Source organism: Lycium barbarum, chromosome 3, assembly GCF_019175385.1.
Source record: "Lycium barbarum isolate Lr01 chromosome 3, ASM1917538v2, whole genome shotgun sequence".
NCBI classification, from domain to species: domain Eukaryota; kingdom Viridiplantae; phylum Streptophyta; class Magnoliopsida; order Solanales; family Solanaceae; genus Lycium; species Lycium barbarum.
The window spans coordinates 141,400,193-141,417,173 of record NC_083339.1 but is presented as its reverse complement, the minus strand read 5'-3'; the positions used below and the strand labels follow the sequence as shown (position 1 = coordinate 141,417,173).

The 16,981-nt window shown below is 34.4% G+C and overlaps 2 protein-coding genes across 3 annotated transcripts; both read left to right on the top strand.

The window, feature by feature from the left end:
• The first annotated feature begins 5,888 nt into the window (after positions 1-5,888).
• LOC132633103 (uncharacterized) lies at positions 5,889-8,776 on the top strand. Of its 2 annotated transcripts, none has more exons than XM_060349324.1 (2): positions 5,889-6,053; positions 8,054-8,776. In XM_060349324.1, the coding sequence occupies exon 2, from the start codon at positions 8,092-8,094 to the stop codon at positions 8,407-8,409; it is 318 nt and encodes a 105-aa protein (XP_060205307.1). In that variant the 5' UTR covers positions 5,889-6,053; positions 8,054-8,091; the 3' UTR covers positions 8,410-8,776. The 2 variants fall into 2 exon arrangements, with proteins under 2 accessions (XP_060205307.1, XP_060205306.1); XM_060349323.1 differs by lacking the exon at positions 5,889-6,053 and adding an exon at positions 6,060-6,322.
• Positions 8,777-11,342: 2,566 nt separating this feature from the next.
• LOC132633102 (probable polygalacturonase) lies at positions 11,343-16,256 on the top strand. The gene is made up of 5 exons (XM_060349322.1): positions 11,343-11,897; positions 13,422-13,542; positions 13,673-13,921; positions 14,623-14,776; positions 15,082-16,256. The coding sequence occupies exons 1-5, from the start codon at positions 11,484-11,486 to the stop codon at positions 15,605-15,607; spliced, it is 1,464 nt and encodes a 487-aa protein (XP_060205305.1). The 5' UTR covers positions 11,343-11,483; the 3' UTR covers positions 15,608-16,256.
• The last annotated feature ends 725 nt before the right edge of the window (positions 16,257-16,981 follow it).

Sequence of the window (16,981 nt, the reverse complement as noted above, 5' to 3'; positions counted from 1 at the left end):
GGAAGTTCACATATGTACGTACCGCTATTTAAGTTATAGCCCAAAATCGTAAGTTATTGTAAGTTTAGCCACTTTAAAATCAAGGAATATGAAAGATTTAAAATCTTTAGACATACACCTTTAAAATTTAGCTCGTCAAAGTCTAACTTTAGACATGTTATTCAAAATTCAAACTTTAGATATTACATTTTTGGTCAAGAATTTGAGCCGTCAATCTCAAAAACTCAAACACGTATATCTAAATTTTGGACTTTAAGTGTGACTTCAAATTCAAACATATTGATCATATTTCAAAATTGAGAGATAGTTTATATAGCCAGTCTTCACCCTCGTTGATGTTTCCAAGATTTTCAAACAACATCCACTTGATTTATCTTCATTTTTCATATTTGAGATTCAAGACTCACTTCTTCAAGACAATAATGACAAATTTTAGATGGTTCATTAGTTTACTCCATGAAATGCTGTAAGAGTTGCTCGACTTGTCTTTTCAATAGTTTTGACATGCCTAATAACATCTAAGTGTTTTTCTTTTATTCCCAGTCCTATGTGTGATTGTAAAAAGGTTGATTGAATGCTATCATTGTCCATTGAGTGCTTTATTTGTGTTGAAATTATGTTTGGACATGCAATTTGAATATTTTAAGTTGTATTTTCTCTTATAGACATAAAAATCCCACAAGCTATGAAAATTATCAAAACATTTCTAATTTTTATACAATTTTACCAAATGAGCAAGTCATAGTTCATAACAAAATTAATACGTTACTAGAAGGCCTTTCTAAAAAAATACAATATCAATTGATCAACTTTAGTTCAATAAAAATGAAAATTTAATATGAATAGTAATGTAAACTACTCTTTAATATAATCTTTCCACATAGTACGAACAATCTCTTCAGGGCGAGCATGCATATTTAAATAATTGTTAAAAATATTTATCAACTTATGGGTCTTTTTTTATAACATATAAACTTATGGGTCAAGTTTTATATTTAAAATTTTTAAAACCATGAGATGAAATGCATGTCCAAACACTGGTTTCATCTCATGGTCTCATGAGATGCAACCGCATATCCAAACTCCTCCCTAGTGTCAGTTTTACTAAATCATGAATAGTCATTTTGAGGCCCCTGTTCAAAAGTAGACAAATTTATAAATTTGGCTTTCCTATAACTTTAAACATATGAGCCTGAGTTTTCAACTTAAACCTATGAGTTCGAAGTTGGGCTTGGCAAAAGCACAATGTGGACCGAAAGTCTGAGAAGAAAAAGAAGAGTCAATACTAGGACGACTTTCAGTTTGAATACACTGCAAATGGATATCTAGTGTCATTTTCACTAAATAAGTGTAATTATTAAAGGTGTAATACGATGGATCCCCTCACCTTTTGAGAAGTTTCGAATTCCAGTATTGGAATTGGAAAACTCTCTGCCATTAAGTAGCAAGTGCTTCTCCTACCTATACAATGTGAATCTGAATTAATCACGCTAATAAATTTTCAAGACATGATTATACCAAATCACTACATAATACTTCTCCTTGTTTTAACCCTTCAGAATAACTAGATAGTAAATGCCTCGTTTACTTTCCGAAACTATGTGTATGAATAAGAAATAAAACCCTTAATAGATTTTAGAAAAAGTATTCACAATAATACTCATATTAACCATAGCATGCATTCTCATAATGAGTTAGATCTAAATCTAAAATTTTAACAGTACAATATTGGACTCATTAGATTTAAATTTTGAAATTACCTTTGTAAATATATTAGTTAATTGCATTTACAAATTTAAAGATAACATAGCCAACTATTTATACAAGGAATTGCGATTGCACCTTTCTATTCTACTTCTACTATGTATAAATGGGATAAGAGGACGAACACATGCAAGAAAACTTGTACTTTGTGTTTCATTTAAAAGACATTCCAATTTTTCATTACTTTCATATCTTTTATCTTTTCCTATAAATACTTTTGTATCATTCTGCCTTTTCACTGTTAGCACGTATCTTTTCATAAATTTGCCATCATCTCTATCCCTATCTACGTGTGACCCTAACATTTAATTTGTGTCCCACTCAATATTATCTATGCCACTTAAACTTTGTTTCATATTTTACTAATATATATAAGGGTCCCAGAGGGACGAACACAGCAATAACAAATTGTATAAAAAGTTGTTTGAGTTTTACACTAAATTTGGACTTATTTCAATTGTACTTGGTTTCTTTCCTCTTTTTTTTCCAGTTGTAGGCCCACTTCATTTAATCATTTAACAAGTACTGCTACTTGGTTTGTCAACCTGTACACGTGTATTCTACTTTTACGTTATCATATTTCTTTACTTCTACACTTCATTTTGTTACTCTATTTCAGAAGTTTAACATAAATTCTACCTCTTGTGTGTTTAGTTTTAGGTCCCCACGTATCCGCAGTGTCTCAATTATCCTTTCATTTCCTTCCTTTGGCATATACTCCCTATGTCTCAATTTAAGTGTCTAAGTTTGACTAGATGCGGAGTTTAAGAAATAAAAATAGACTTTTGAATCTTGTGGTTCTAAATTAAAAATGTGTATAATATAATAAAATATCCTTTGAATCTTGTGATTATAAACTTGACATGTAGGATATTTGAATTGTCAAGTTACTAAATATAAAAAGAGGCGGATATAACCAAAATAAGACAAATTTTAACAACAATTAAGAAATTAAGGGGAAAAATAAGAGGAAAAGAAACAAAATATGGAGACTCACTAAGGAGAATCGCGGCATCCTTTGCAAAATATAGAAACCATAAAGACTAACTAAAGTGAGTAACCAAGTTAACCATGTTGGGCTACATGTACTATTATACTTGGTTTGCCACCTGTACACGTGTATTCCACTTTTACGTTGTCATATTTCTTTACTTCTACACTTCATTTTATTACTCTATTATAGAAAGCACGAGAAATTATACTCTAAGTGATATGATCCTACTTAGCACACTTCATTTCAGGACGTACATTCAAGGACGAGATATGAGACTTCAAGCTCTACAAGCTGCATGGAAGATGAGGAAGTCGTTTGAGGCCTTTGGAGGCTACTACAAGCACCACAAGATGGCTTATGATGTGTGGAAGGTGGCTTGGGGGTTGATTGAAGAAGAAGCTACTGGAAAAGGGGTCAAATGCGCAAAGTGACCAAACGGGCAAACATGGACATTTCTGCAAATTGGCTACACTTGCAAACTTGGACAAGATCGGGAGTTGGCTATTTGTGCAAAGAAGGTTATGCTTGCAAGAAGGTCATGCATACAAGATTGATTAGAGAGCCATCTATGCAAGGAGGGGCGTGTTTGGCTATTGAAGGTCAATTCTTGAATTGAAGACTACAATAAGAAGACTAGCCAAACAAGGCCCTTACTTCATTAAGGGTAGCATTGTAATTGCCTATTAGTCTTCTTTACTTAGCTTGTATATATAACTTGTCTTTTATTTCATTACTTAGATTTTGATGATGAATATTTGAGTGATGATAGGATTATCATAATTTGTTTAGCTAGGGTTTAGCTTAGTTTAGTAGATTTAATGGTGGATTCCATTGTTGGTCTTTGAACCGTCTATATCCAATGATTTCATGAAGATTGTTCGTTTGTGGATTTCATCCGAATATCTTGCCTCGAATTCATATTGCTTTGGTTCTTTTGGGTTGTTGAATTCAAATTAGAAGGGTTTAGGTTTCATATACCTAGATTTGTCTATAGGATTCCCCCCATTGGGGTCAAGTATTTATCCTCTTTTCTCATCCCTCTTCTTCGTATCTTTAAATTTCGCGTTTTGGATTGATTTGGTTTCATCCCCAAATCGATTCGTATCACTAAGCAGGGACTAACATGTGTACAGTTCAGAACATTAATTCTATCTCTTGTGTGTTTACTTTTTAGGTCTTCAAGTGTCCGCAGTGTCTCAATTGTCCTTTCATTTCCTTCATTTAGCATATACTCCCTATGTCTCAATTTAAGTGTCTAAGTTTGACTAGACACGGAGTTTAAGAAATAAAAATAGACTTTTGAATCTTGTGGTTCTAAATTAAAAATGCGTCTAATATAATAAAATATCCTTTGAATCTTGTGATTATAAACTTGACATGTAGGATATTTGAATTGTCAAGATACTAAATATAAAAAGAGGCGGACATAATCAAAATAAGATAAATTTTAACAACAATTAAGAAATTAAGGGGAAAAATAAGAGAGAAAAAAACAAAATATGGAGACTCACTAAGGAGAATTGCGGCATCCTTTGCAAAATATAAAAACCATAAAGACTAACTAAAGTGAGTAACCAAATTAATCATGTTGGGCTACATATACTATTATACTTCGTTTGCCACATGTACACGTGTATTCCACTTATACGTTATCATATTTCTTTACTTCTACACTTCATTTTACTACTCTATTATAGAAAGCACATGAAACTGTACTCTAAACAGGGTCTAACATGTGTACATTTCAGAACATTAATTCTATCTCTTGTGTGTTTACTTTTTAGGTCCCCACGTGTCCGCAGTGTCTCAATTGTCCTTTCACTTCCTTCATTTGGCATGTACTCCCTATGTCTCAATTTAAGTGTCTAAGTTTGACTAGACACGAAGTTTAAGAAATAAGAATAGACTTTTGAATCTTGTGGTTCTAAATTTAAAACGTGTATAACATAATAAAATATCCTTTGAATCTTGCGATTATAAACTTAACATGTAGGATATTTGAACTGTCAACTCGCTAAATATAAAAAGAGGCGCATATAACCAAAATAAGACAAATTTTCACAACAATTGAAAAATTAAAGGGAAAAATAAGAGGAAAAGAAACAAAATATGGAGACTTACTAAGGAGAATAGTGGTATCCTTTGCAAAATATACAAATAATAAAGACTAACTAAAATGAGTAACCAAATTAATCACGTTGGGCCTCGTACATCGCACGGGTATAATTTGCTAGTATTAAATTAAACAACCTAATTTTTCGTTTATTCGTCCAATCGCATAACTTATTGACATATTAAATAGGGAAGATGCAAGTGATCACATCTTGTAAGATGTTAATCAGGTATCAACACTAACATTTTGAAAAGACGACTCAACAGTCTTTAACAATTTCCAGCTTCCATTTGTCAGCAAAGAGCATGGATGCCTTACCTAATTTACCATCTTGAAAAGCGACTCAACACTCAGCTAATCCAAACGTCACCACTTTTTTCTAAACATTTGATCAATCAATATTGGGTAGCTATAATTACGCCAGCTAATACGCATATATCGCTTTCAACATTTACGTAAACATAAATGAGACAATTGGTTTTCTTATGTTTTTTAGAATGACTTTTTTTAATTAATTAAAGTTTACTCTAATAAAGTCTTATTGCATATAATTTAATGCCTTTCACAATTTTATAACAACTTAACAAGTCTCTACGAATTAAAAGATAAATATATCTCCCAAAAGACAAAATGAGTTTCTCGGAAACTGGGATATCTATTGATAAATTAACCGGAATTAATCATGCAGGAATATGTTTACAGACGATGCTAGAAAATTAATCCCAAGTCTAGACTTCAAAAATACTACTACTAATAATTTTCTTTGCTAATAGACAATGCATGAAAAGTATATAAAAGATAATAGTATAATACTAGTACAATGTTAACCATCAATGCTTATGAGCTGTATTTATCATAAAGCAAACAAAAACAAAGAACTCTATTTTTTTATCATAGATGTAGAAGGTGTAAATGGGCAATAAGATCATAAATCTCGAAAAAGGTCAAATTATCTTCTCGAAATAGAAACTACTACAAAGAAAGAGAAAAGAAGAAAAAAAGTCAAATTAGTTCATAATTTTTTAAGGATACATGGAGCGCACCAGGGGAGTATACAGGATGCTAAAACGAAGATCCGACCCTTGAATCATCCCAAAGGGTCAAAATGAAGGGCGGATAAACAGCAATTTATATTCCAGCTTCGCCAAAAAAGAATCCGAAATTATAAAGTGCCCATATCTGGTACGCGTAAAAATCTCAATTTAATCTCTCTCTCCTTGTCTCATGCTACTCGCATCGAGAACGTGCGTGGCCACCGGCACCTCTCCTCTCATTGAGGGAAGCTCGACTCTTACATTGCCGGCGATATACTATTTCGTGTAAAATCAGGATTATTTTAATCACTTTCAATCATTATCGCTATAACAAAAAGGGACAATTGCTTCAACCCGCATATTTGCTCCGAATTCCGATCGACTAAACGGCTGCTTTCCTTCGTTTTTTCTTCTACCGTACGTATCGTCCTTTTCCTGATCTCTCGCATGTGTATATATGTGTTTCTGTTAGCCTGCATTGGTTTATTCGTTCTTATGAGCATCCAGATGTTTTCGCTTCGCAGATCTGATTTGTTTTTTTTTTTTTCTTGCGTAACGTTTTTGAGCTCGCCGTTAATTTGATTATTTGCTGTACTCATCCATTAGCAATTTCGCGAACATTTTGATTTTAGGTTTTGAGTTGTTCGATTGACTAACAGGGTTATAAGTAGTCTAAAAATTTAGATCCATGTGATTATAGCGATTATGTGGAATTAAGATTATAGGATTTACGGAGATCGTTGTTCTCTATTTGGAGATAGATATGTGAACTAATTAGATTGTGTTCGCTGTTGATGAGTTGCAAAGTTATGACTTGCTTCACAAAGTGGTAAAATCGAGTACAATTAACCTTTTAATGTGAAAATATTTGGAAGTCTCAGTGAATGATACATAACATGCATTGCATTAAAGCTTTAGCTGTAACTTCTGTTGGCTCTACTGTCTTGTAAAGCTAACCCGCTGAATTACTGCTGAAGAACATGCTATAAGCAAATTTGAATTTCTGTGCTCGGGTTCATAACTTTCAAACACAGAGAGAGAGTTTAGTTCTTCAATTCAAAGTCGGTCTTTGCATTTGACATCCGCTAGGTCTTTGTTTTAGTTTTCCTTAATGGTGAAGGATGTAATGGTGGGGAAGAATCTTTGAGTCATTTCCATAATTCGACAGTGATATGACTTCAGTCGAAGTGGCTACAGGAGTCACTATAGATGCTGTGTATGTAAGAAGATATTTTGAATGCCTGAATAACGTCACCTAATTGCCCCTATCATCTCAGTTGCAAACATTGGTTCTAGATAGAGATGGTTTGATTTGAACATTTGTGGGTGCTATTGAATCCATTTACAAACTGTCAGCTGATATAGAGATGGTTTGATTTGGACATTTGTGGGTGCACTTGAATCCGTTTACAAACTTTCAGCTACTATAGTATTATTTATTTTTCGCCAGCACGTTCTTACTTTATATTGATCACTCTGATGGTGTTGCTTCATTTGATGTATTTTGGCATGTTAATAATCTCTCCCTTCGTTTATAAGATAGATGGTGTTGGGAACCACACTCAGTAAAATAGATCTTGAACCGAGTAAAATACAAATGAATCTCATGTAGAACATGTTATTGTTAAGAGTGATCAAAAGCTAATGGAGCAAATAATGATCTTTTATCCTGTCTTCTCCCCATTGTTTTTCTTCCTGTGTTTCGTACTTTACATATCTATCTTTTCCCTGGTCTCACTCCATACACAAAAAAATTAGCATATGTAACCAGTTTTGGTGTAGGACGGACGGAAGACATCAGCATGCCTATTTGTTGTCAACCTTTGTATTTCCCATTTACTTCACCATTTCTGTAATTTCTTGATTTGTCATAAACTATTCATATTCTGTTTTAGTTTACTATATTACAGCTCACTTGTATGGTCTACTTATATAGATTGGGGGTTGCTTGAGATGAACCCTGCCAGGCAGTTGTATAAGTACACCTACTATGTTGTCTTTACCCTTCTTTCTCTCTTCTTGTTATTTGGGTGAGTGTCATTGGATGTAGATTTTTCACTTCTGTCTGCAAGTCGGTGAACACTTCTGAATGAGTTATGCTTTCTTTTGACACTCATAATAGTTAACATGTTGAATTGGTTGGTGCAGGAATTGTGACCGGCTGCCAAAGATTAACTGTTTAAGTTATGGCTCTTGACAGCATAATAACTTCTCCTCATAGGAGGTCACAAACACAGACAGCATTTTCAACTATTGATCAAAAGAAGAGTCAATGCTCCCGTGGTAATGAGCTTGGGAGCTGTTCAACAGTACTTCAGCGCCACCGGTTCCTTCTAACTGCGCTTGGCCTCCTAGCTTTTCTCTGCACTATCTATCTTTACTTTGCAGTCACTCTAGGGGCTGCTGGTGACTCGTGTTCTGGCTTGACAGGGACTCAAAAAGCAGCATGTTTTGTGGAGCATGGGAAAGCACACATGGGCAAAGGAAAACTTAAGTTCTTTTAGCAAATCGATGGCTTCTGGCTAATAAATATTTAGTCTATGATATTTCTTTTTCTTCTGAAGGGCAGAAAGCGCAATCCATAGTGTTTCCTTAGGTTCTTTGGGTCTATCGGGTGATCATTAGTTTGATTGTATTCTTGAAAATGTATAATTTGGTTCTGGGAAACTGTTTGACATCCGTGAATAGTCTCTCTTTTGGGACGAAAGCTCATGGATGTTGGTCAGGCCTGGCCGACTGTTAAGTAGCATTTGTTGTGGACAATGAACCAAAAAGACAATGTGATTATGAATGTATGGTAAAGTGAAGATAGCATTATTAGGTGCAAATGAAAACAAAAAAAATCAATAGCAAAATTATCATTCTTTGAGACTTCTAGTACCTCGTGGCCGACAGCTTGCGGGTCTTACTTTTGAGTTTTGACATCACTACTGGCTAGCGTTTAATACCTTTGCTTGTGAGTTAGGCTTTGATAAATACTCGCAGCTACTTTTTCGTTTAAGTCAAAAGTTCTTGTACTATTAACAATTCATGCCCTTCTGGCTTTGGCTTTGTCCAAACGCCATCATCTGCATGTGAACTCACTCTTACACGTGACGATGGGGTTTGAATGTTGGATCTCTTTTGCCGTTGCAATTTTTATTTAAACAGCGCTGGCCGCTGAGGATCTGAAATGGAACTCTTTACACTGGTAAATATAAATGACTAGCAATCTAAAATTGAACCTCGTAAAAGCCATAAAGATTTTGGCAGTTGCTTGGTAGTAACTCATCCAGGACTATCTACAAAGGAGATGAGGTCTTGTTCTTAGCATTACTGAAATCCAATGATAATGCATATATTTCTATGAAAATTTCTCTCGCAAGAAAACCAATTCGGAACAGGCAATTAAGATTCTCCACTGGTAATTTAGGTGAAAGAGCAACTTAGACAATTCATTTCTAATTTTACTCGGTTAAGTGTCCTACAGGAAATTACGCCCAATGACCTTAAAATGAGTTGGAAGTTTTGAACCCCGCTCGGTCTATGAACAAACTTTCCAGTTAAAACTTGTTAAATTTAAAATTTTGCATCTAAAACAAGCAGGTCAAAAGGTTAAACCACTCACCTACAAGGTCATTAAAATTTTAAATCACCCAGTGCCTTACTTTAACGACGGGAAATGACGCATGGTGTCCTCAAGAGTGTCCCGTCTTGAATTTTTGACCCCGCTTAAAAAAATCTTACAGAATGACTTTAATTTGAAAAGATTCGCTGGGAAGAGTTTATGTTTCCCATAAAGCTCAAGTTCTAGCTTTTGTCTATAAAACAGAACTTGTGGTGAATTAAATAGGTTCATGGGTTGAAATATCTTGAATTTCTGCCTTATAATCAAAAGTTTGAACTTATGCTTGATGGGCAAAGGTTAATTAAACTAATTTATGTTGGGTAACAAAAACTTTACCTAGCGAATTTTCTGAAGCGAAGGCTATTTCTTAAAACAATTGTTAAGTGCGGTCAAATAATCGAGATCACCCCCTTACGGAGGCCATTTGTGAACTCAACCTATTTATCAAGTGAAATTTTCACAAATAGCTACCTTTTAGCTCCTTCTAACAACCTATAACTATATATTCTACATTTACAATTCGTAGCTAGAGGACCTATATTTAGCTAGTAGATGCGTCGACTTAAATATAGGATAAATATAACGGAAATACACACACTGAGAAAACTGAAAGTGCTATATTTATGGAAACAAAATCTATTCCAATTTAAATTAAAATCAGTTTTTAATGTTCCCTGATTCACGCAAATATCCTCCCATTCCATATCTGATCTCCTATCTCATTCAAACAGCTAATAAATTCAAACAAATTTGAATTCAAAAAGTACATTCATATTTTTAACCAAAAAAAAAAAGTTCAAAAACTAGTTCATCAAAAAACTTTGAAAAATAACAATATCAAACCAGTGAACAGAGCTCGTTTTAAACGACGAATATATATTTGAAGTCATCTGTTGAAATATCGAATTCAAGTTGAGTTCATAATTGAGGTAACAACGTTTTCACTGCAACTTTTTTATTTTTTTTATTTTTCTGAAATTTTAAAAAATATAGTCAAAATATATGAAAAATATATCTGAAATATATTCAACAGAAACCAGAATAAGTAATATTGAACGTAATAATAAAAAATACAATTAAAATATAGTCATAATTGAGGTAACAACGTTTTCACTACAACTTTTTTTTTTTTTTGAAAATTTTCTAAATATAGTCAAAATATATTAAAAATATATTTGAAATATAGTCAAAAGAAACCAGAATAAGGAATATTGAACATAATAATCAAAATACAACTAAAAATATAGCCAAAATATATATGAAAAAAAACTATTAAAATATCAATCCAAAGTGAAAAAAAAAACGAAAATATACGTTAAATACACGGTGAAACGTAAAAATCGGTATAGAATCTTACCTTTTTTTGGGATTTAGATTTGAATTATGAGTGAAATTAATGAGTAGTTAATTAGAGATAAACAAGGAAGTTGAACTATTATAAAACTGATTTAAAATTGAAGGAAATTAAGGGATATTGGGCATAATGGCATGTATTTAGGAGGATAGGAGAGAGGGACGTTTTTTTTTTTTTGCTTAAATTTAGAGGTGTGGGAAGTTGTCAGATGAGTGATAAAAAAGTGGTAGCTATAGAAAGTAAATATGTTATATTTTAGCTACTAAATATAATTATTGTAAAGTTTAGTTATGTTCCATAAATAGGTAATAATGTAAGCTATACCAAGTAAATTTTACATTTATCAATCATAAAAGCAATAAGATGACAGAAGCCCAATTGAGCCCAACTAAACTTAATGAGACAAGCCCATGAGAGTCCGATACGGAAGCTCCAGCCCATAAATTGTCAGTTTTCCCGACTTAACCACGCAGCAACTGCCCCACTGTCCTTTCCATTTATGTAAATCAAAATCAAAAGGCATCTCTCTTCTCCACTCTACTACTCCAAGCTGTGATCTACTCATCTCATTTTTCCATTTTCCTATTATCAAATTTATACACTTTCGTTAAAAAAACATGACAGATTCCTTCAGACTCCAACACCGGAAACTTGAATACAAGCGTTTAATTCCATCATTTCTATTATCTCATCACACACTTCTTACTCTTCTCTGGACCATTGGATTTATTCTAATCGTCGCTTGGCAAAGAACTGCAGTTGAACGCCTTCTTATATATCGAGGTTCGGTAACGATTCCGAGGCCAATCCCGAACCTACGGCCTCTAGTATTCAATCTCTCTGATTTCGGAGCTGTTGGTGATGGCGTTACCGTAAATACGAAGGCATTTGAGAGGGCAATTTTGGAAATTAAGAAGCGAGGTGGAGGCCAGCTTAATGTTGAGCCTGGTTATTGGCTTACGGCGCCGTTTAATCTTACAAGTCATATGACGTTATTTCTTGCTGAAAATGCTGTTATTCTTGGGATTGATGTAAGTAGTTTATATACGTAATTGATTTCGTTTAGTTACTAGTTCTAGTAAACAAAGAGACCTTGACCATGGAACTATATTACTGTCATAGTTCCACGGTGTCACGCGTCTAAGACTACCACTCCATGAATGAAATGGATTATTCATCATGCTAGAGCCATGCAGGTATTAGTTATGCAAGGTTTAATTATTCAGGTACTGTATTAGTTATTCCATCTTTCTCAGAGGCGGAGCTAGGATTTGAAGCTTGTGGGTTCAGAGTTTTAATACTTTAAAGTTACTGGGTTCTTAATAGTAGTAATAATTTGTACTTATTTGACAAAAAATTTAATACAAAATATATGGTTCGGACCAAAAGCTATTGGGTTCGGCCAAACCCACGCCCGAAGGGCTAGCTCCGCCCCTGCATCTTCTACTCTGCAAAAGGTAATACATAAATTGACTAATAACTTATAAAAGGTTTTATTTATGTGATTGTAAAATGATGACCAAACACCGTACTTGTTGTGCGGAGTTTTATATAAAGCAACTAAAAAGCTATCAAACATAGTATTAGCTATGCTAGTTATAATACGTTAATAACTCCCTTCCTAACCAGCAACCAAACGACCCCTTAAGTGAATAAAGCCCCTGCCAGTAAAAGGAGTCATTTACTCATTTTCGTTGTATTTCAAGTTCTATTTGCAACTGAAAGCCTGATATTCACCCCTTTAGTGGACATTGCTGGGGTTTGGATAAAAGTGATTGTTCCTAGGTTAGGGTTGCCGATAACTCAACATGCTTTCATAAAAAATAAAAATAAAAGATAACTCAACATGCTATGTAATGGTGGACGTTCGCGACTCAGAAGTAGTCTCACGTGTAAAGTTAAAAAGAGTATTATTTACTGCAAAGCACTATGCAAATACTGGGGAATTGTAATAGGAGGAATCTAGTAAATGTTAAGATATATAGTATTTAGAACAGGTCCTAATAGTTATTTTTTCCCCTTGAATATGTGTAATTAGGCAAGGACCTACCCTTTGCATTCCGATATAAATGACAAGCACAGATCACTTCCATTCTTGTACCATCTTCTTATTTTAGCATAGAGGCATAGTTTTGGTCATTTGTGATAGGTGTAACTGCATTTGTTTTTTCCCCTAGATACATGACTTTCTCGTGGACATGCATATAAAACAAGCATTTTGTTTGCATCTGCTCCTGTGGCTTACTGACATTCCTATACTAAATGTCTATAACGGTTGGCTGCCAATAGACTCAACTGCCATTGGACTTTCTGCAACACTTAGATGTGCGATCTTGTCTCGAAGTTTTATTAATTTTTGATGGTTTTGAATTGATAACTTTTTGAACATGGGTTCATTAATTTCCTTCTTTTGAAAGTAACTTCAAAGTGTGTTGCTTTGTCACATCCCAAAAATAATTAGGTCTATTATGATACGACAGTATAGGCAAATGTGCTTGGTTGAAGGTGATACATGTATTGCTGCCAACTTATAAAGGTTTAAATGCATGCAACAGGATGAGAGCTATTGGCCACTACTGCCTCCTTTGCCGTCATATGGATATGGAAGAGAACGCCGTGGCCCGCGTTATGGAAGTTTAATCCATGGGCAAAATCTTAAGGATGTTGTCATAACAGGTGAAGTAGTAATACCTTAACAGAATTGTGGAAGTTTAACCCCTTGTTGTACGAGGGATTATTTCATCAGGGAAAGTTGATTGAGAATTGGGAAAACATTTCTCTGATTGTTTAAACAATAATGCAACAGGGCATAATGGCACCATTAACGGACAAGGCAGATCATGGTGGGAGAAATACCGCAAAAAACTTTTGAATCACACAAGGGGCCCACTTCTTCAACTCATGTGGTCAAGAGACATTCACATTTCTGATGTTACATTTCGTGATTCTCCGTTCTGGACTCTTCACCCTTACGACTGCCAAAATGTTGTTATAAGAAATGTAACGATTCTGGCTCCATTGACTGACGCTCCAAACACTGATGGAATAGACCCTGGTGAGTTCTCCATATTTCCATAATTCGTTATTCATGCCTTTTTTGATCCCTTGGCTTGTAACTGTAAGTTGGATGTTGGCTTTTTTTGACATCAGTTTCCATTAAATGCTCACATTAACCTGCTCTGTGGGCATTCTATAGGAAGTGCTGTGTAGGACTACTATTAAATACTTACATATGCTCTATGAATTGCTTTTTCCTCGAAGAGGTTCACTCGTGTGATATCAAGAATAGTTGTCAAGAGTTCTATAGGAAGTACTGTATAGGAATTCAATGCTTATATATGCTTTATCGAAATTGATTTTTCCTCAAAATGTTCACTCGTGGAATATCATGAATAGTCATAATTTATGTGCATGTACCAGCAGATTTTACCCTTCACCTGTTGACTTTCCAAACCAATGTTTCATTGACCACGAGTATCTTAAGCAAAATCTACTTCTTTTTACATGCTAGTAATATTTATTAGTTGGTAGTAGCTTTGATGTGTTTTCTGAAGATTTACTCTCTTTCTTATAAAGGGATAACCGATGTATCATCTCACTATAGATACAGAATCTTAAATCTGACATGGGTTATCATTTTTGGGAAAGAGAGACTCGTGGGGTTGTAAACTGGAACTATTAGTGCATATTTTTTTGTATCATATCTTTTAAGACAAAGATATTGAGCAGATGAATCTTATGTTTTGGCCTATGCAGATTCATGTGTGGATATGGTGATAGAGGATAGTTATATAAGCGTGGGGGATGATGGAGTAGCAATCAAGAGTGGCTGGGATCAGTATGGAATTGCATATTCCCGGCCGTCTTCCAATATCACTATCCGTAACCTCATAGTGCGCTCAATGATTAGGTAATTATCTTTTCCAAATTATATTAAATTACGTCAATTATACTCCTTGCTGCAAAAAAATCCCGATTACCTGTTTGTATTACCTCTCTGGATCTGCCCACATAAAAAGGTGCATAATCCATGCTGCACTAAATCTATGCAGTTTTTTCATTAAGGGGTTTTAATTATCTACAACTTTGTCATCATTAACCGAAGGTTACAAAGTTATCTTCGTTTTCTCACTTCAATTGCTAGAGTAAGTGTGCGTTTGAGAGTGTGAGTCTTTTTTGGTTTTTAATGTTGACTGACCTGCTCATTATAAACAGTGCTGGAGTATCAATTGGAAGTGAAATGTCTGGTGGAGTGTCAAATATCATAGTGGAGAATCTCCTTGTATGGAACTCAAAAAGAGGAATAAGAATTAAGACTAGCCCTGGCAGGGGTGGTCATATTCGACATGTTATCTACCACAACCTGACCCTACAGAATGTTCGTGTAGGCATTGTAATTAAGACCGACTACAATGAGCATCCTGATGAAGGCTATGATCCAAAAGCTCTTCCAGTTATTGAGGATATAAGCTTTACTGGTATTCGTGGGCAAGGAGTTCGAATACCAGCACGTATTTACGGGAGCCCTGAGATTCCTGTTCAGAATGTAACTTTTCAGGACATGTCCGTAGGAATAACATACAAGAAGAAACGTATCTTCCAGTGTTCTTTTGTTCAAGGACGAGTTATTGGAAAAATCTTCCCTGCTCCTTGTGAGAACCTTGATTGGTATGATGATGGAGGAAAACTACTTAGGCGATCAACAACAAAGAATGCCAAGGACTTGGATTATGATCGTTGAGAGGAAGGTGCTTTATTCCTTCAATGAGAATGTTGGTACAACAGCTGATGGGTCGTTGCCAGCGACATCTGATCTTCTTGGTCCTTCAAATACACAATCAAATCCTGGGAGGTCAGGGCATGTTCAGAGATCTTTGCAGTTGTCACACTAGATTTGCTAGAAAGAAAGAGTACATGGATGGAGTACCCACCCGTGGAGCTTTTAAGTGAAACTTCCCCCCGGACAGAGTACTAGTTTGGTTTGCGAGGCTGCGACCAGTGAAAGGAAGCTCCAGTGCTCACTGTAATACCCAGGATGGTTGGTTGGGCCTATGTCGCTAATACAAGGGCACAAAATTCATCATGGATTATTGCAAAAGATGAAGGTGGACGTCAATTCTTGGAAAAAAACACACAGAGGGTTGGAGAGTGGGGACGTCAAGGGATGTGCTCCTCATCTCATTCAATTTTTTTTCTATCTTATTTTGTTTAATCCAATTGGTAATTGTTATTATGTTGGAAAGAGGTACCTGGATTGTGGAAAACATAGTGTAGGTAGTCTTTATATGTGAACTTCAGGCCCATCAAAAGATGGGAGGAAAGATTTGATGGAGTACATACACAATTGCTAAAAGATTTTATTCACCCCCATTTTGTTTCATCACAGAAAACGATAACTTGTTCCTCGTATCATTATATTACTTTCTACTAATAAAGATTATTCCTCATCTCGAATTTAGTTGATAATTAATTTTGCTTCAATGCTTTATAGCTACAGAGAGTTAGACAAACTAATATTTTGTATAAGATAATTGACATATTAAATTAAATTTCACAAACTAAATCTTAAGTAATTATGATGAAGTAGGTTCCTTGATTATAACTTGCTACGGATTATTTACTTATAAAAGATCGATAATTGGAGGTAAGAAAAATAAAAAGGGAACAGGAATATTGGAGTTCTCACAAGATTAGCTAGGCCTTTTAGCTGTTACAAGCGAAATTCAATATCTAGTAGAAAGGAATTTTAACTAAGCCATACAATCATCGTTCATTTTTTTTTTTAAAAAAGTATGTGGTATTACTGAGCTTTCAACAAAAGAATTTCATATTAATGAAACTTCATTAATGTCTTTTCTGAAACAATTGCGTGAAAAGGAACTAAATTCATGAACTTTTTTTTGCCTTTAAGTTGCATGCGTTACATATCTAAATTTTATTTATTGCTCTAATCTATATATAACCTTTAACCATGTCTTTGGAAAAGGTCAATTTAAACCAAAAATTGTTGTACTATCAAAAACAAAAGGGTAAGCACAAATGTTTTTATTCTCTTTTTATTTATTTAGTATTTTTGTGTTTGTTTGTTTGTTTATTATTGTGTGCCACTTTGCTT